General features: G+C 48.4%; 1 protein-coding gene across 1 annotated transcript; it reads left to right on the top strand.

Moving 5' to 3' along the window:
* Positions 1-233: 233 nt before the first annotated feature.
* Positions 234-665, top strand: LOC136531984 (large ribosomal subunit protein uL2z-like). Its single transcript, XM_066524628.1, has one exon. The coding sequence runs from the start codon at positions 234-236 to the stop codon at positions 663-665; it is 432 nt and encodes a 143-aa protein (XP_066380725.1).
* The last annotated feature ends 15,293 nt before the right edge of the window (positions 666-15,958 follow it).

Here is a 15,958-nt window from a genome sequence, read left to right on the forward strand (position 1 = left end):
TTTCGCCACTTACAAAGCGATTTCATTACAAAAATGAATAATATACTTGTAAATCCAGAAGGACTGTTTACTCGGGGGCTTCCCCCACAAACTTATTCAATTACAGTCTCTGCTTAGCTTTACTACAAGTACTACTACGGTCGCCGCGCCACGCTCTCCATCGGTGACGCCCGGGGCGTGTACACGGGCCAGCTCGTCTACTGCGGTCACCACGCCACGCCCGGAGCGTGTACATGGGCCAGTTCGTCTACTGTGGTCGCCGCGTCACGCTCTCCATCGGCGACGCCCGGGGCGTGTACACGGGCCAGCTCATCAACTGCGGCCGCCGCGCCACGCTCTCCATCGGCGACATCCCACCACTTCACAGGATCCTCGAAGGCGCCGTCATCTACAACGCCTCCGCCGGGGCGTCCGGGGACTACGCCATCGTCGTCAGCCACAACCCCGACAGCGACGCCTCCGCCAGGGCATCCGAGGACTACGCCATAGTCACTAGCCACCACCCTGACAACGGCGTAAAGGCAGGAAACGCCTCCCACCGAAGGAGGAGCACAGCGAACGACGGCGCAGTCGACGACGTACGGCACCCACCGGCGCCTCTTCTCTTTCGGCAGCAGCGACTCCTCGGCAAGAGCGGCACGCACCATCTCATCTATGCTGGATAACCTTCGGCTCGACATCACGCTCCAGATTCACGAGCGAATTTGTGAGTTTTCTCTCTCTCTGGCATTACTCTTCCTCACTCAGGAACCGCCGCGACGCACGGACGCATTCAGCGGAAAGGAAGAAGGAGAAATAGTGGCTCAGAGGCAGAAGAGGAGGTGGGATGAGAACTCTCCTCCCCCTCCCTATTTAAAAAGGAGGCGTTGTAGCTAAGGAAAGGCGAAAGGTTGGACGAAAAACCCTCTCCCTTCCCCTCTTTAAATACGGAATCAATGCTGATTGATACCTGAGGGGACACGCTAGAACTGATGGGATGCACCCCGATCGACGAGGCGTCCCCCCTTGGTCAAACTGAACACTGCCTGGGTATGGCCCGCCACTGACCCGCTCCGGACGCGGCAATTAAGGCGCCCACATAGGCAGACAACCCTTCACCTCCCCATGCAGGACCACGGGACGATCTGACGACAGGACCTTTCGGATCTCCTGGGCTGGCCATTCAGCCCAGAAGAGACGATGAACGAACGTCCAAAGAAAGATAAGCGTCTCTACCTTCTTACTTTACGTGTTAAAATTCATTCTCGAGCTTCTGACCCCGTCAAACGGCGGGAACACGAACATCATTCGGGGGCTACCGAGGATGTCTACCAATCTAGACATCCTCCTCACCCGACCCCCTTCGTACGCTTGAAACTAAGGACATGAAATACGGGCATAAAACGTTGAGTAAAACTGGACGAACTAGCAGATCCTACGCCTCGGTAGCTACGGTGTTTCTGTTCGCCAGAAAAATCATGCTCAACGCCCCTCGCGTCTTCCAGCTTCGATGTCTGCCTTCTCAAGAAGGGTTCGGAGGGGTCCGCCTACAGAATCTCCCCCAAAGGAGAAGCTGTCAGGTTGCTCAAGTCGATTAAATGGCTCGGACCGTCACCGAGATACGAAAAACGAAGAATAGAGATTCTTATGCGGGTTACTCCAACCTCATCATGAACATCAGGGTCCGAAGCCCGCATAGACACATCTGGTAGGAGCTTTTCGTCACTCATATCGCCAAGGTAACGTAACCGACCCCACCTTCATTTCGATTATATTATACATATGCAAAACATCCCAACGCTTCGTGTCGCATCACGAAACAGCCGTCGCCTTATTCGATATAGGCGGCCATAGGCTGAGGTTCGAAGGTCAGCCCGTGAAGGGCTCGAGGCCGCCTCATGCCAAATAGAGCCAAGGAGAAATAACTGAGACAAGCCCCAGCGGCCCTGCCCAACCCCGCTCAGAAGCGGATAGGGATGTCTCAACCTTTTCTCGTTCGATTCTAACCCCGAGCCAAACCCACAGAATCTCCATCGAGGAGAGGCCTTCGGGCCCCCTGAGTCTATCAAACGGCTCGGGCATCTATCGGGAGGCGGGTTAAGAAGTTGTGGAATGCCACCAGAGGGCTCTGCCGACCCCACCAGCAAATGATGGACCCGGATTCCACATGAACATACCCGTTAGTGAGCTCGTTGAGCGCGATACTCGAGTCGTCGAGGCAAGTGTCGTTTACTCAGCCCCTCCGATTACAAAAATCGAGGACGGGGTAACACGCAAATTATGGCCGACCCCTATCAGACCCTAACAAGGCCCGGGGGCTCGAGCCAATCAATACAGGGACACAGGTTCGAAGGCCCCACCTTGCCGAGCCCATAGAGTCCCTAGTTGGGGATTTCTGTTGGAAGATAGGGCGGGGAATATTGCAATGTCATCCCAGGACTTCGTCGACCCTGTCACCAAAACCACAGTTCTGATCTCCAGTAACCCCCGACCCCAGCAAATGCAGGGGGTCGGACCTTACTCGAGGGCTGGTTAAGGTACGGTTACCTCCTTTCTTTCTTTCGAAACAATCTCCTCGCATCAAGACTAGCAGCAAGATTCGGTGGAACAGATTGGTAAGATCACAAAAAATCTAACAAAACGAAATTACGACGCAAAATCACGAAACCGCATCCAGACTCGAAAAATACCGACACTTGTCCACATATTACATATAAGTTGTTCTCAAAATTACTCGACTAACTACTCCCGCGAAGGGAGAACCATCTCTTTCAGATTATCCGCCAGGTTTTTCGCAAGGGGAGCAACCATCTTCTCCATTGCCTCCAGCTCGTCATCCTCATAGGTGGATGGGAAACCTTCGCTCATCACCTTCAGGTTGATTTCCTTCTTGTAATGGGCATGGGCAATGGTGAAGGCCTAGGTGATCCCAGCGTGAAAAGCACTCTCCTCAAGCTGGCCCACCCGAGCCGTGATACCTACGGCACGAGCCGCGAGCGGGCTGGTCTCCACCGGCTCCACCACCTTTAGGGCATCAAGGACCACCCCGACCGCAGCCTGCAGAAGATTGTGCTCATCGCTCTCAACCTGAAGGGCCCTTCGTGCATGGGCAACCTCTTTTTCCAGCTTGGCGGAGACGTTTTCGGCGCTCAACCTTCGGTTCACCGCGTCACCAAGATCCACCCAGAGAGAGCGAACCACCTCGACGTCCTCGTCCACCTTCTACTGAAGGGCCGTGGCCCTACTCTCGGCCTTTCGCCGGAGGTCCCGCTCCATCTCCAGCTCCTTCAAGACCTCGCCGGCCTTCTCATTAGCCGCGGCATTCCTCTGTAGTAGCTCGTCTCGCTCCTTCTGGAGCCTGGCGATCTCCTCCCCATCCAGCTTGGACCTCGCCGACAAATCCTCGAACATCCCGTGGGCCTCCTCCGCGTCTTGACGCGCCTGGGCCTCCCGCTCCTGGGTGGTAGCAAGCTGTGCGGCCATGTCTACTCGTAGTCGGGCCTCCTCAGAGAGGCGATCCCAATCCGCCTTCTGCTCGTGGAGGAATCGGGATTTATTCCAGCTACGAGCAACAAGAACCTGAAGAGGAAGAAGACTAGTATCAGAAATGCGAAAACACAAAAACATGCGAAGAAAGAAGAAAATCAAGCGAATACCTGGGTAGTAGGAACAACGATTTCACGTAGGGCTCCTCTGGCCTGGTCCAGGGCCTCCAGCATGGTCGAAATTCTGATGTCAAGACCCTCTCGCTCCATGCTCTCGGAATGATCATCGAGCGAGAAAAGAGCTGACGTCGGGTCCTGAGCGGCCATCCACTAAAGTGGCGGCTCCCCCCGCGTGGGGGAGCGGCTTCCTCCCGACAAAGGGGTCGGGGTGGCTCCTTCCTAACCCTATGCGGCACCACCGCCATGCTCGAGGACCCTCTGACTGGACCCTCCTCCATCTGGGCCGCTTCGAGCGCCACGGGCGGATCCACCTGGGCCCCCGGTGGCGCGGGTTGCACTACGCCCTCGAGAGCCACCATGGCCGCGCCCGGCTGATCCTGGCTTAGCGCGGTCACGACCACCTCCACCAAGCGGTATACGGCCCTCGGCCGGCTGTACCACGTCCGCCATGGAGGAAGCCGCCTGCTCGGTAACCTCCGCGGGCGTGGGCGCCACCACAGACGCCGTCGGGTTGGCCAACGCAGATCCAACATCGGCACCACTTCTGCCCAAAACAGGGGTGACGCCAGGCGACGCCATCTGTCCCACTTGAATGGCGAGACTCTTCTTGGGCGCCAGCCCCAGGGGGTGACCCGTCCGGAAGAACCTACACAAAGGTAATAGCCATTACATCAAAATAGAAGTGGAAAATAATGAAAACAGGGGAATCAGCAGCTCACGTTGACGTCCTCGGCCGGCAGAAGCATTTTGGGGACGGATCCCCAGATCCCTTCCCCGACTCATCTGGGCGGGACCGTTTCGAGCCTGCCCCCTGCTCTGGGGTAGGGGGGGCTCACCTCATGGGGCGCGGCACCAGAGCCGCTCCCCTCCATCGTCTCATGGGGCGCGGCACCAGAGCCGCTCCCCTCCATCATCGCATGGGGCGTGACACCAGAGCCACTCCCCTCCCCTGTCTCATGGGGCATGGCACCAGAGTCACTCCCCTCCACCATCACCACGGGGTCGATAGCGGTAGGCCCGCTTTCCTCCATCCACCGATCCTCGGTCGGCACGCCGTGCGAAGCGGCGAACTCGCCGGCCTCCACCGACCTCATCGATTCACTTCCCTCCGCGTGGAACGGGAAGGGTCCCTGCACGGATGGGTGACCACTTGTCAGCGTGTCCTCGTCCTCCAGGACGTCCCAATCCACGCCGACGACTACCTCGTCGTCATCATCATCGTCGTCGTCGTCATCACTGCTCACGTCCTCTCCCCGATCCCGTGCCTCCTGCTTTAGTCGTTTCACCTTCTTCTTCTGCTCCCTTGCTTTCTTGTCCCGCTCGGCCGCGAGGCGATTCGCCGCCGCCATGGCCTTGTCCTTCGGTAGCAGAACCAGACTATCTTTGAAGACTAGCCCCCTCAGCTGGTCCCAACATCACAAAAGCAAGTATCAAAAAAATGGAGATTTAGGAAGAAGAAAGAGCACAGGAGAGGAGGGCTTACGAATTCAAGGAACCCAGGTTCCGGCCGCATTGGGGGATGTCCGAGCACCGGATACACAATGTCCAGGACGCTGCCTTTGGAATCCTTCGCCGGCTCCGTCGCCTCCTTAATGCGCTACGCCACTTCCGAAAAGGGGAGCGCCTCATCAACAAGCACCGTCCCCTCGAACGACATTCTGGGCATCATCCAATGCAGGGGAACCACGTGCGCCATCAGCGGCGCCACCCTCCTCGCATGATAGGCGCCGATAATCCCTATCCCCTTTACTCCCCGATCCTTCAGGGCTTGAAGGGAGGAAAGAAGGTCGGAGAGGTTGTTTCTTGTCTTTGGACTGGACGCCCCAGCTCCACGACTCCGGAGCCTCTTCAATAAGGCGTCCAGTGTACCTCGGTAGGGTGGCACTCGCATCATCCATAACATAAAACCACTGCGAGTGCCATCCCTTGTTGGATGTCGCCAGACGCATGTATGGGTAACCCCTCGACCGGGTATGACACAGATGAATGCTGGCACATCCCATTGGCGCGTTCACATCTTTCCCCCCAATCTTCCTCTTCGACAAACTAATGTTAAAGAAATACCGCCACAGATCAAAATGGGGATCGATCCCCAGGAAACCCTCGCACAGGGCAACAAATGCCGCCATGTGTTGAACCCCGTTGGGAGTTAGATGCTGCAGCTCCACCTCATAATAATCCAGCAGCCCCCGAAGGAATCTATGCGCGGGTACCGCAAATCCCCGCTCATGGAAGATGGCGAAAGAGAAACGACATACCCTTCGGGCGGCACCGGCTCACCCTCGTCGCCAGGTAGCAGCCACTCCTGGACGGCGGACAGCGGGCGGAGAAGGCCACGGCGGACGAGGCCCTCCAAACGCCGTGGGGTGATGCTAGATCTGCCCCACAACTCCATCAAAGCAATTGGGGAGAAAGGTGGGCGCGAAGCTCGACGGCGGCTATGGGGCAGGCGCAAGCTTGACGGCGGCTGCGACACGGATGCAAGCCGGCTGACGTGGCGCGCGGGCGCAGGGGGCTGGGGCGATTGGCGGCGGGTGCTTCGAGACGCAGGGACAAGGGAGCGAAATACGGAACCATGGGGGCGAACCCTGTGGTTTTATAGGGGCGACGGACGCAAGAAAGGCAACCGTCCGCCTCGATCTCCGGGCCTGCCATGCGCCCCGCTGCGTCACTTCGTGGGACATGCGCGCGCAGTCCCTATCCTCTCACCCCCAAAAATCACGGTGGACGGTTCGCCTTCCCCAGGTGAATCCGGACTCTCTACCCACCTGGGAAACGCAAGCCACGAAGACCTTTTTTCTCTCTTTGGCCCACCTAAGGCCCAAAAGCTTGGCAACCGGCCCAACTAGGGATGGGTCCGCGAACAATCCAAAATCAAGGGCGCAAGCATTACTGAGGTCTCGATCCATGGTCGAGCCCCGGCTAGGTCAGCCCTGAATGAAATCCCCGCGAACGGGATACCACGACCCCCTCGGAAAAACATCCAGTTAACGAAAAACTAAGTCCTTCAGCCTTACCCGCGAAGGGACCGATACAACCCCATAGGCGACTCTACTCGAATCACCCGGGGGCTCAGGGGCTACACCCATCGGGTGTGCTCGCGCACACCCTTCGGCAAAGTAACTCCGACGAAATCAAAAAACACCCTCCAGGCGTTTCTACTCGAATCACCTAGAGGCTCGGGGGCTACTGTTGGGGACCTAATACTAGGGTACCCCAGAAGATGGAACCAATAACCACCGAACGTTAAAAACTTCTGGACGCATAAGAGCGCCATTTCATCCCTTGTTCGAATGACAGGAGTTTGGTTCCACCTTGCCCGACGCCTTTGGGGCGGGCTCGGTCTCACCCAAGGGCCGAGGGATAGACTCCGTCTCGCCCGACGCCTTTGAGGTGGCTCTGCCTCGCCCGAGGGCTTAGGGCTAATCTCCGTCTCGCCCGACGCCTTTAGGGCGGGCTCGGTCTCGCCCGAGGGCTGAGGGATGGATTCCGCCTCGCCCGACCCCGGAGGGGCAGGGTCAATCTCGCCCAAGAGATAGGGATTGGTCTCCGTTTCACCCGACGGCAAGGAACGAGCCTCACCCTGCTCCATATCTAAGAACTAGATTCATCTTACCTGACAACTTCTCCCCGTTCCCCCAAGATGATAGGTATGGGGCAAGACAAGACGTTCGGATCAACCATGGCTCCAAGGACCATACCCTGCGCCCTGGCAGGAAAAGTACTGCCAGGGGATGACAGGACAGGTGCTTTAGACCCTTTCGGGCGCCGTAGAGCCCGAAAGGTTGCACAGGTGCGTGCTCCTCGCCCTGTAGAGTTGTAGGCGCCGCCTTCAGCCCTGGGACACGAAACCCGACGAAGATATACGACAACCGCTACGCTCCAGGAAAGGATTTGCTATCTCCACGAACAATGGATATTCTGTCAACACGCTATGGACCCGAGGGAGCGGCGCCCGCTTCCCGACCCCTCAGGTCCGCCAAGTCAGAAGGCCTTGACCACGGCGTCACGCCGGACCCCGACCCCTCGTCCCTCCGACGAAGACTCATAGGAACCAGAAGGCGTGCGGAGCAAGGCTGGGAGAGGCTAATAAGTCAATACCACTGTACTACAGCCCATACCCTGCGCAGGGCAACGTTCTGTAATCAACTTGACATTCTACAGAGACATCGACAGTATTGTAGGCACTTATCTTCCTTCGCACTCATCAGGATGAAGAAGGAGGCCGGGTAGACGCGAGCCACAAGATTAGGTAATGCCCTCATCCTTGTAAAGCCAGCCCCTTCATCTATAAAAGGGGATGCGCTTCTCCCATCTAAGGAGGACGGACTTGGGACCGAACAAGAACACACACCTACACACAGTCAAGCTGCTACGAAGCTCTTGACCTCCTTTCAACCCTTCCATCAGAGACTTGGGACCAGTCCCTCTCTCGATCGTTTGTACCCCTTACTACAGACCGTTCACGGTGCTAATAACACGAGCAGCAACAAACTGGACGTAGGGACATTCGGCCCGAACCAGTATAAATCTTGTGTCCTTTAGCGCACCATCCGAGCCTAACGCGCATTACCATAAATTTACTTGCCGGTGCTCGTACGAAACACCGACAAGTTTATAACTTCAAGTTACTCCTCCCATTTTTAAAAAAATATCTGGCATATACTCTGCTTCACAAGAGCATTTGTCAAACTATTGTTTGATTTAGTGCGTGGTACTATTCCTGCTTCAAGCTTCAAGGAATATTTTTCTCTTAAGATCATTTTCCTTCTATGAAAATAATATTTGGCATTCAAAATAGGCTTTCTCTCCCCCTAATGCCAACATTAGATCTTTAATAGCACACTTCAAAAGATATTCCCTATTATAGGCTTAAAATAATTCAAATTCATGTATCTCCAACTACAAGTGGAGGCTCATTCATGTATGCCATGATGGAGTTTAATCGAAAATATTCACGCACATATTTAAACACGGGGGGTTATTATTCATTAAATGCAGTGAGCTAGTATACATAAAGTGCACTTAAGAATGTTCAGCATTTCTACAAACTTAGAGATGTTCTCCCCCTGATTTGCACATATCATAGTTTATAAAACTATTTTATTATCTAGCTTCTTTATTCTTTAGCCAAAAAATTGGTCGAAGTACTCATACATTAAAAAAATGGACCATATACTTCAAAAGTATAGAATACACAACATTCAAACTCACATGGAATTTCTTCTAGAATTTCTAATTGCCATTAATGCAAAATTCCCTAAATGCCTTTTCTCCATAAATCCCAAATCATCATAAGTGTGTTATCCACCATCATAATTCCACAATTGTTCATCCCATCAATTGGGTTATTAGTCTTCATTGAGCTAATTTCATATTAACTCACTCCCCCTGATCTTAGGTTGCTTAGCCTTAGCCCAATCGTATTACTTATGCATGTAATGCATTAAAAAGCAACATATTTATTACTTCAAAAAACTATTTTGGCATAACATACTAGCTAACCAATATGATTACAAGGGGAAAAATTAGTAGCTACAAGCTACGAATATAACTTCTATGCTAATATTGATGCAGGAGTGGAGATAGTTGCAGCTCAGTGAGAGCACACATAGTAATACACATTCACGTATAATGTGGAATGTTGGTATTCAATCCAACGTAATGGATTACAGCAAAATGCAAAGCTATAAGCTTGCTTGCAATCAGTGTAATTATAGAGAAAATTAACTTGGCCGCACGGGACGCGGCTAGAACTTCAAGTCCTGATACATGCACTTGAAGATAGATTTATGAAGGCTATGTCAATTAAATATATATTACCCACGTTTTCTTATGCCTTTACCCAAAATTCCTCAATCTTTTCATTCCATAATTACTTCAAGTAGTAATATGCTTCATGTATCATCTATGAATAATCATTTCTAATGTTCTATAGAGTCCAATCATACTTCTAGTATTCATTGGTTGTGGCATAAAATTCATAAATTAATGTATTGTTCAGTGTACAACAACATATTCAGAGTAGGACACAAACTTCTAGTTTTCAGGATAAAGTATTAAATATTTAGTTTTAGGATTATACTATTTCTTAGCTAAATTGATCCTTCTAAGATCAGTTCATATGCTAGTATAGTCCAATTGTTCATGTGCTTCTAGGAAATCCAGTCTCCTTCTACTTACATGGTAGTAGTGCACAAAGAACTATAACCTTCATGGTTAATTGAGGTTCTTAGTGGATAAAATCATTGCAAAAAATATTTAGATAGACAAAAAAAGGCAATTGTTTATATGTGAAACATATAAATCTATAATTCATTCCATGCAAGATTAACACATATTGCTGCAAGTAAGAATTGCAACTAAGAATATAAATGCTTTATATTAGTCTTCAAGTAAATAAAGTAACCATTAACTCTTCTATGAGTTTGCATAATCTACTTAATTCAACGGGAACTAAAACTTAAAGCACCATCACCACTTACTACTAATACTTCAGGAAAGTAAGTTTAAAGACATACAAGTCAATAAGCACATAGTTAAGCTCTTCTTCAAGAGAACCTTTAAATATTCTAATTATCATCCATTCTTACATGCCTTAGCTTCTATGCTTGACATTTAGCTGCTTTAGGCATATTTTTTTCATAGTGGTGATATCTAATCATGATCCTTCTAGGAGTGCAACATATGCAAGTCATATATCCTGGTTCATAGAGATGTCTAAACATTCTAACCCAACTTCTATTTGAGTAATTTTTTATGATAAACTTAAATACTTCATGTATTACATTGCTATTTGATATTCTATATATAAGAGACATTTCTTTGATAATGATCGATAAAATCTTATTTGCCATCTTGTCTTCTATGACATTTAATATAAAGCTTCAGCCATTGTATTTGTTTATAGAGCAGCGTATATATCTCGTATGGTCATGTAAGCCTAAAAATTTCAATTTTCAATATTTCTAACATTATGCAATCATAATATGGGATATCTTCTAAAATTTCTCATGCAGTAAGTCCCACAAGACCTTTGAGATTTATTTTGACCACATACTCATTCTTGAGAGTAATAGCAGGAACTATAGTGCCTGAGTCTACTCCACTTCAGTGGTAGTAGAATATCCTACTAGAATTTAACAATGACCATGCTATATAATTCTATCATTCAGGGCAAGTCCAGGATATTCCTTATTCATGAAGGTATGCATATATATCATTATTACTGGAATCATCATGTGCGTATAGGAAACACGTAGCAAGGTGCAAAAAGATAGTGTACGGTTATACAAAATATTCTTAGAAGCATCCTAGCATTTTCAGGATTATGGTATATGCAAATTTTCAGAATTAATACCAATCATTCATTCATCCAAAAATTCATTATGCTAGAAAAACTAAATATGAGCCTCTCAAAGGTGATAAGTCTAAGGTCTGCACGATTTAGAGTGTTCATAAACCTTATACCATATTTTTAGTGTAATCATTCAAGATATTATTTACAATTCATAACATGGCTGCACTAGCATTTTTCAAAATTAGGAATAGGCAAAACAACAATTAAACTGCAAATTTAATGTTGTATACAAACTCTTATATATTTAATTCAAAATATAAGATGGTACAATAAATATGTATAAACAGAGAGTCTAGGGTTGATTATTCAGAAAATTGCTGTAAAAACTGAAATCTCGTGGAGCTACACCGTTGTTCCATAATTTTCAGAAAGCACGGGACATGTTCTACAAGAACAAAAGACCTATACAAAGAATCTGCAGGATTCATGGATGTAATGTAAAAATTTCAGATTAATACGTCCTTTTTTATTTTCTGGATTTCTCAATTTTCTCCCGTAGCCTAATTTGGCAATTCATTACTAGCCTGCTTCTGCATGAAGCACCAAGCGTCGGTAGCGTGCTAGCGACAGCTATATACATACTGTGCATCAGCAGTGTGCGTAGCTTCGGGCGAGACACGAGCGGTATTCAATACATGTGCTCATACGGGATGACGCGATAGGCTTATATTGGCATTAAGGCCTCGGGTGACGGCGTGGCAACCGGACAGTGCAGCTGCAGGTTGGGATGCTCGAGAGGATTGCAACGATGTGTGTGACATCGTGAATCTCAGCCACGACATGTTAGGTGTAGGAGGACATGCGGCGAGCCAGCGATCGTGCAGCGAGCAGGCGATTTGGCTTGCGGGGCACGCGTCCTGTTCGTTTGAGTTGTTCGGCTTATAAGTCGTACTTTTTTTAGTTAATAAATAGTATTTTTCTTTTATATTAAATTAGCTCATATAGCTTTTAGTCATGACTTATCAGTCAAACGAGGCCAAACAAGCAGGACCATGGCTTCATGCCAATGCCGTCTGCCAGCACTCTTTCATAGAGCACTTGATACTTTACTGGTGTGCTGGCCATCAACGTTGCGATGTGACTTCTCTTCTTTTTTTTTCACACCATTGACCGATGAGCGGTGGTTGAGCACTAAGGCAGTGTTTACTTGGGTGAAATTTAAGAATTTGGTTACTATAGCACTTTCGTTTTTATTTGGTAATTAGTATTCAATCATGGACTAATTAGGCTCAAAACATTCGTCTCGCGATTTCCAACCAAACTGTGTAATTAGTTTTTTTCGTCTACATTTAATACTTCATACACGTATCGCAAGATTCGATGTGATGGCGACTGTAGCACTTTTTGGGAAAACTTTTTGGAACTAAAGAAGGCCTAACATGTGCATGGCCTGCACGGCTGTAAGAATAGTCCAGATGCTTTTTCCTTTTTTTATTATTAACCCTAAACATAACTCATGTAGATGCAAAATTACATGCACGTACTTACTGCATGTGTGTCTGTACTTCGTGTACAAATCTATACGTACTGCATATGTACGACGGTAAAATGATTGTCCAACTCGATAACAGGGACAAATGAATCTGCTAGATATAATTCTTTTATACCTTGTAAATGATGCGATCGACGTCACTTGTCGTGTAGGATAGTAATTAGTAGATACATACCGTGTAGAACGTTTGGCATTGTCGTAAAACTACACAGCGACGGTGCATGTCGATGTAGTGCAGATCACTTACAGATAAAGGTAGTAGATCCGTTCCGCTAACAACGTCCAGATGTCGACATCGTCGAGGTAGTCGCGGCAGGAACGTTGGTGTCGATGATCGGTGGCGACTTCAACGGCTATGTCGATGTAGAGCTTGTCATGCTGATAACATGTTATAAAACATGTTGCCAGTGGTTAGGACATTCCCCTCTCTGTCTCTCATGATCAACATAACAGATGAAAGTAGAAGAACAAAGAGACACAAGATAGAAAGACTATTCTTTATTTCTCTGATTATTGATGATTACAACATAGAACTCCCACGTATATATAGTTCTATCATGGTATAAGAGTTCGGTAAGAGCCCATATATAAATGGACTAGAATTAAGATTTCTTCTTTTCCTTTCCTTTTAGATAGAGTCTGTATGTTTTAAACACTTTATACGTTCGGCGATGATGGCGAAGGAAGCTGCGCAAACATTTGGGGGCGTCTTTTGGGTTGGGCTGACACGCGTACACGGGGATCTCATGGCCTGGACCCGGGCACCACCAATGAAGCCTAACATTCTTAATGGTTCTAGTACAAATAAAGTGATCTACATAGACTAGTAAATGTTGATATTACTATTTACACAATGCAAACTATCACTACTTATAGTTGATATAGAAACCTTTTGCTTTCATTATGCCTTACCTTTATTTCTCTCCCTCTTCTTTTTTAGCATGGATCACCTTCTCCCTCTAAGCATACATAGTTTGTGTAAACCACTATGATAAATATAAAACACCTAATTTTTTTATTCAATCCTACGTATCACTTGGCCTACAAGTAACAGCATAGCGGTGGGCAAGGCCTCATTCAGGAGCCGTGCCGCCAACGGAGTACGTAAAAGTTCCACGTACGACGACAGGCTTGGTTCAGTTAGGAGTTGAGGAATCGAGGCTGGGCGGCTGGCGATAACTCCTATGCTACGCAGAACGCCAGAACCGAACGGAAAGGAAGCAGAGGACCTGAGACGGCCATGCTGATTGCTGAAACGAAACGAGGTGACAGGCTCAAAAGGCCGCGAGAACCGCGACGTCAGAGCAGCACGCCAAATTCGTGTGCTCAGATCTGAATGAATGAAATTAAAAGCGGAGGCTTGAGGTGAGCAGCCACAGCCAGGAAAGAGGCAACTAATCAAACCCAAACGGACGGCGACTAGAAAAGATTTTTCATGACGCAAGCCGTGTAGGAGTAGCCGCCCCTGTCCACACCCACATCCTCCACCTCTGAACACTGGCTTAGCACTTAGCAGCAGCCAGCAGCTGCAATTGCGGCCTCTGAACGCGGGCATTCGCCAGTTGTGGCAATCGCATCTTCATAGGGCTTCCGACAATGGTAATTTGATCCCTAATGAGTAGCCAAATGGATCTGCACTTGCATCAACTTCTAGTGTTAGGGCCCATTTTGATACCAAGGGTTAATTGCTAGCTAAAAATTAATCCTGATCCATCCAAACAGATCGGCTAATAAAGTGATCTAACTTTTTAGCTAATCCTTCAGCTAGTTATTATCCAATTAGCTAGCCAACCCAGCTAATTAGAATTAATTTTGAGCCTCAACTAGTAACTAACCTTAGCTGATCCAAAGAAGAGCTAATAGGTGGTCTAATTTTTTAGCTAATCCTTCAACTAATTGTTAGTGTCGACACGGAATTTCGTCCCGTGTCGAGGACACACGTAGCAAGCCAGAAGGGTTCGCTCGATGGAGCTGGAGATCCGCCTAGCTTCAGCGCAGGGGTGGTCGATCCTGCGCACTCCTCCCGAGACATGCCAGCCAATTTGACCCTGCAATTGACAAGGAGAGAAAGCTTATAAGTAATTAAGGGCGGAACATGCGGTGTTGCCAGACAGTCCGAATGTGCGGCTCTAAGAGCCGATATGAAAGGAGATCGACTAAATAGTCGATTCCAGCATATTCACAAGAATAAATCGGTTAAAGCTCATGGGGTTGTGTAAGAAGAATCGGTTATCATTCAGGATGAATATCATTTTTTAGACAAATATTGGTCAATGGCAATAAGATATTAACGATAATTAGTTCATGCTAAGCCAATAACTGCACGTAACCGAACTCCTTTATAAAAGAAATAATTCATCATCATTCAACCATTTAATAGAAATAAGTCTAATGAACATATTAGATCTCATCTATCGCTATGACCAGTGGGGCATGAGACAAAATCATGCAGGCCGTAGAAACAACAATAGACTCAATGACCCTAACTTATTACTAATATCAGTGGGGCATGAGGCACAATCATACATGCCGTAATACAATAATAAGATCATGGGGCTAACACATCTTTTAACCCATCGCTACTTTAACGATCTCGTGATGCGAACTGCTCGAATAAAGCGCTCGATATCAGCTAAAACAGTCGATTCAGGCATAGCGCACAGTTAAAGTCATACCCTCTCAGGAACAGATCTACCAAATAACGATCCCCGCTCCACGGTGCTAATAGTGGGGTGTGAGGCAGAATCACACAGGCCATGATAACGGGCCATGGAATAATTTTCGCTAGCCAATAGATCTACTCAAGATCAAACACGCCTTAACCGCATGCTATGCACGATCAAGATTGATGTAAAACAGTCGATAAAACATAACTCATCATTTAAAGTATATATTAAATCAGTTTTAGATTAACAAACGATGGGTTAAAAAGGATATAAGGCCGATCTAGATCAATCTCAATCGGGCGAAGTGATATTGTTGTAATTAAGTAAATAATGAAAGCAACAAGCAATATCGGTAACTTCATGCCACCGAAGAGGTGGCCAGTGCCATTCGGGCACGGCTGGCCGAATCCGACGCCATGGTGGCGGGTAAGATGAACTTCATGAACGCTTTTACTCCGACTTCCACTATTTTTTATGTTGACATTCCTTTCGTCTTCTATGATCATTAGCCCTGATAGTGCAGTTGGAGTCTCTCCAACTGGCGGTGAACGCGGCCATGGACGCCGTCAACGCTTGGGGTCCCCTCATTGACGCTCGCCTCCATGACATTCTAGCCCACGTTCAGGAGATTGCCCTTCACGGCGTTCATCATGGTGCGGCGGTGGCGCTGACCGCGGCGTAGGTACAGACTGGATACAAGCTCCACTCCATATAGACTGGCTTCCCAATGGGCGATGGTCCTGAGGAACATGAAGACCTACTCGAAGAATTCGTCATGGCAGCGGAAGCCATAGTG

This window comes from Miscanthus floridulus, unplaced genomic scaffold (assembly GCF_019320115.1).
Source record: "Miscanthus floridulus cultivar M001 unplaced genomic scaffold, ASM1932011v1 fs_499_2_3, whole genome shotgun sequence".
In the NCBI taxonomy this organism is placed as follows: Eukaryota; Viridiplantae; Streptophyta; class Magnoliopsida; order Poales; family Poaceae; genus Miscanthus; species Miscanthus floridulus.

What these genes read in the sequence shown, in the direction of transcription:
- LOC136531984 (XM_066524628.1), top strand. Translation starts at nt 234, where the DNA reads ATGGGCCAGTTCGTCTACTGTGGTCGCCGCGTCACGCTCTCCATCGGC.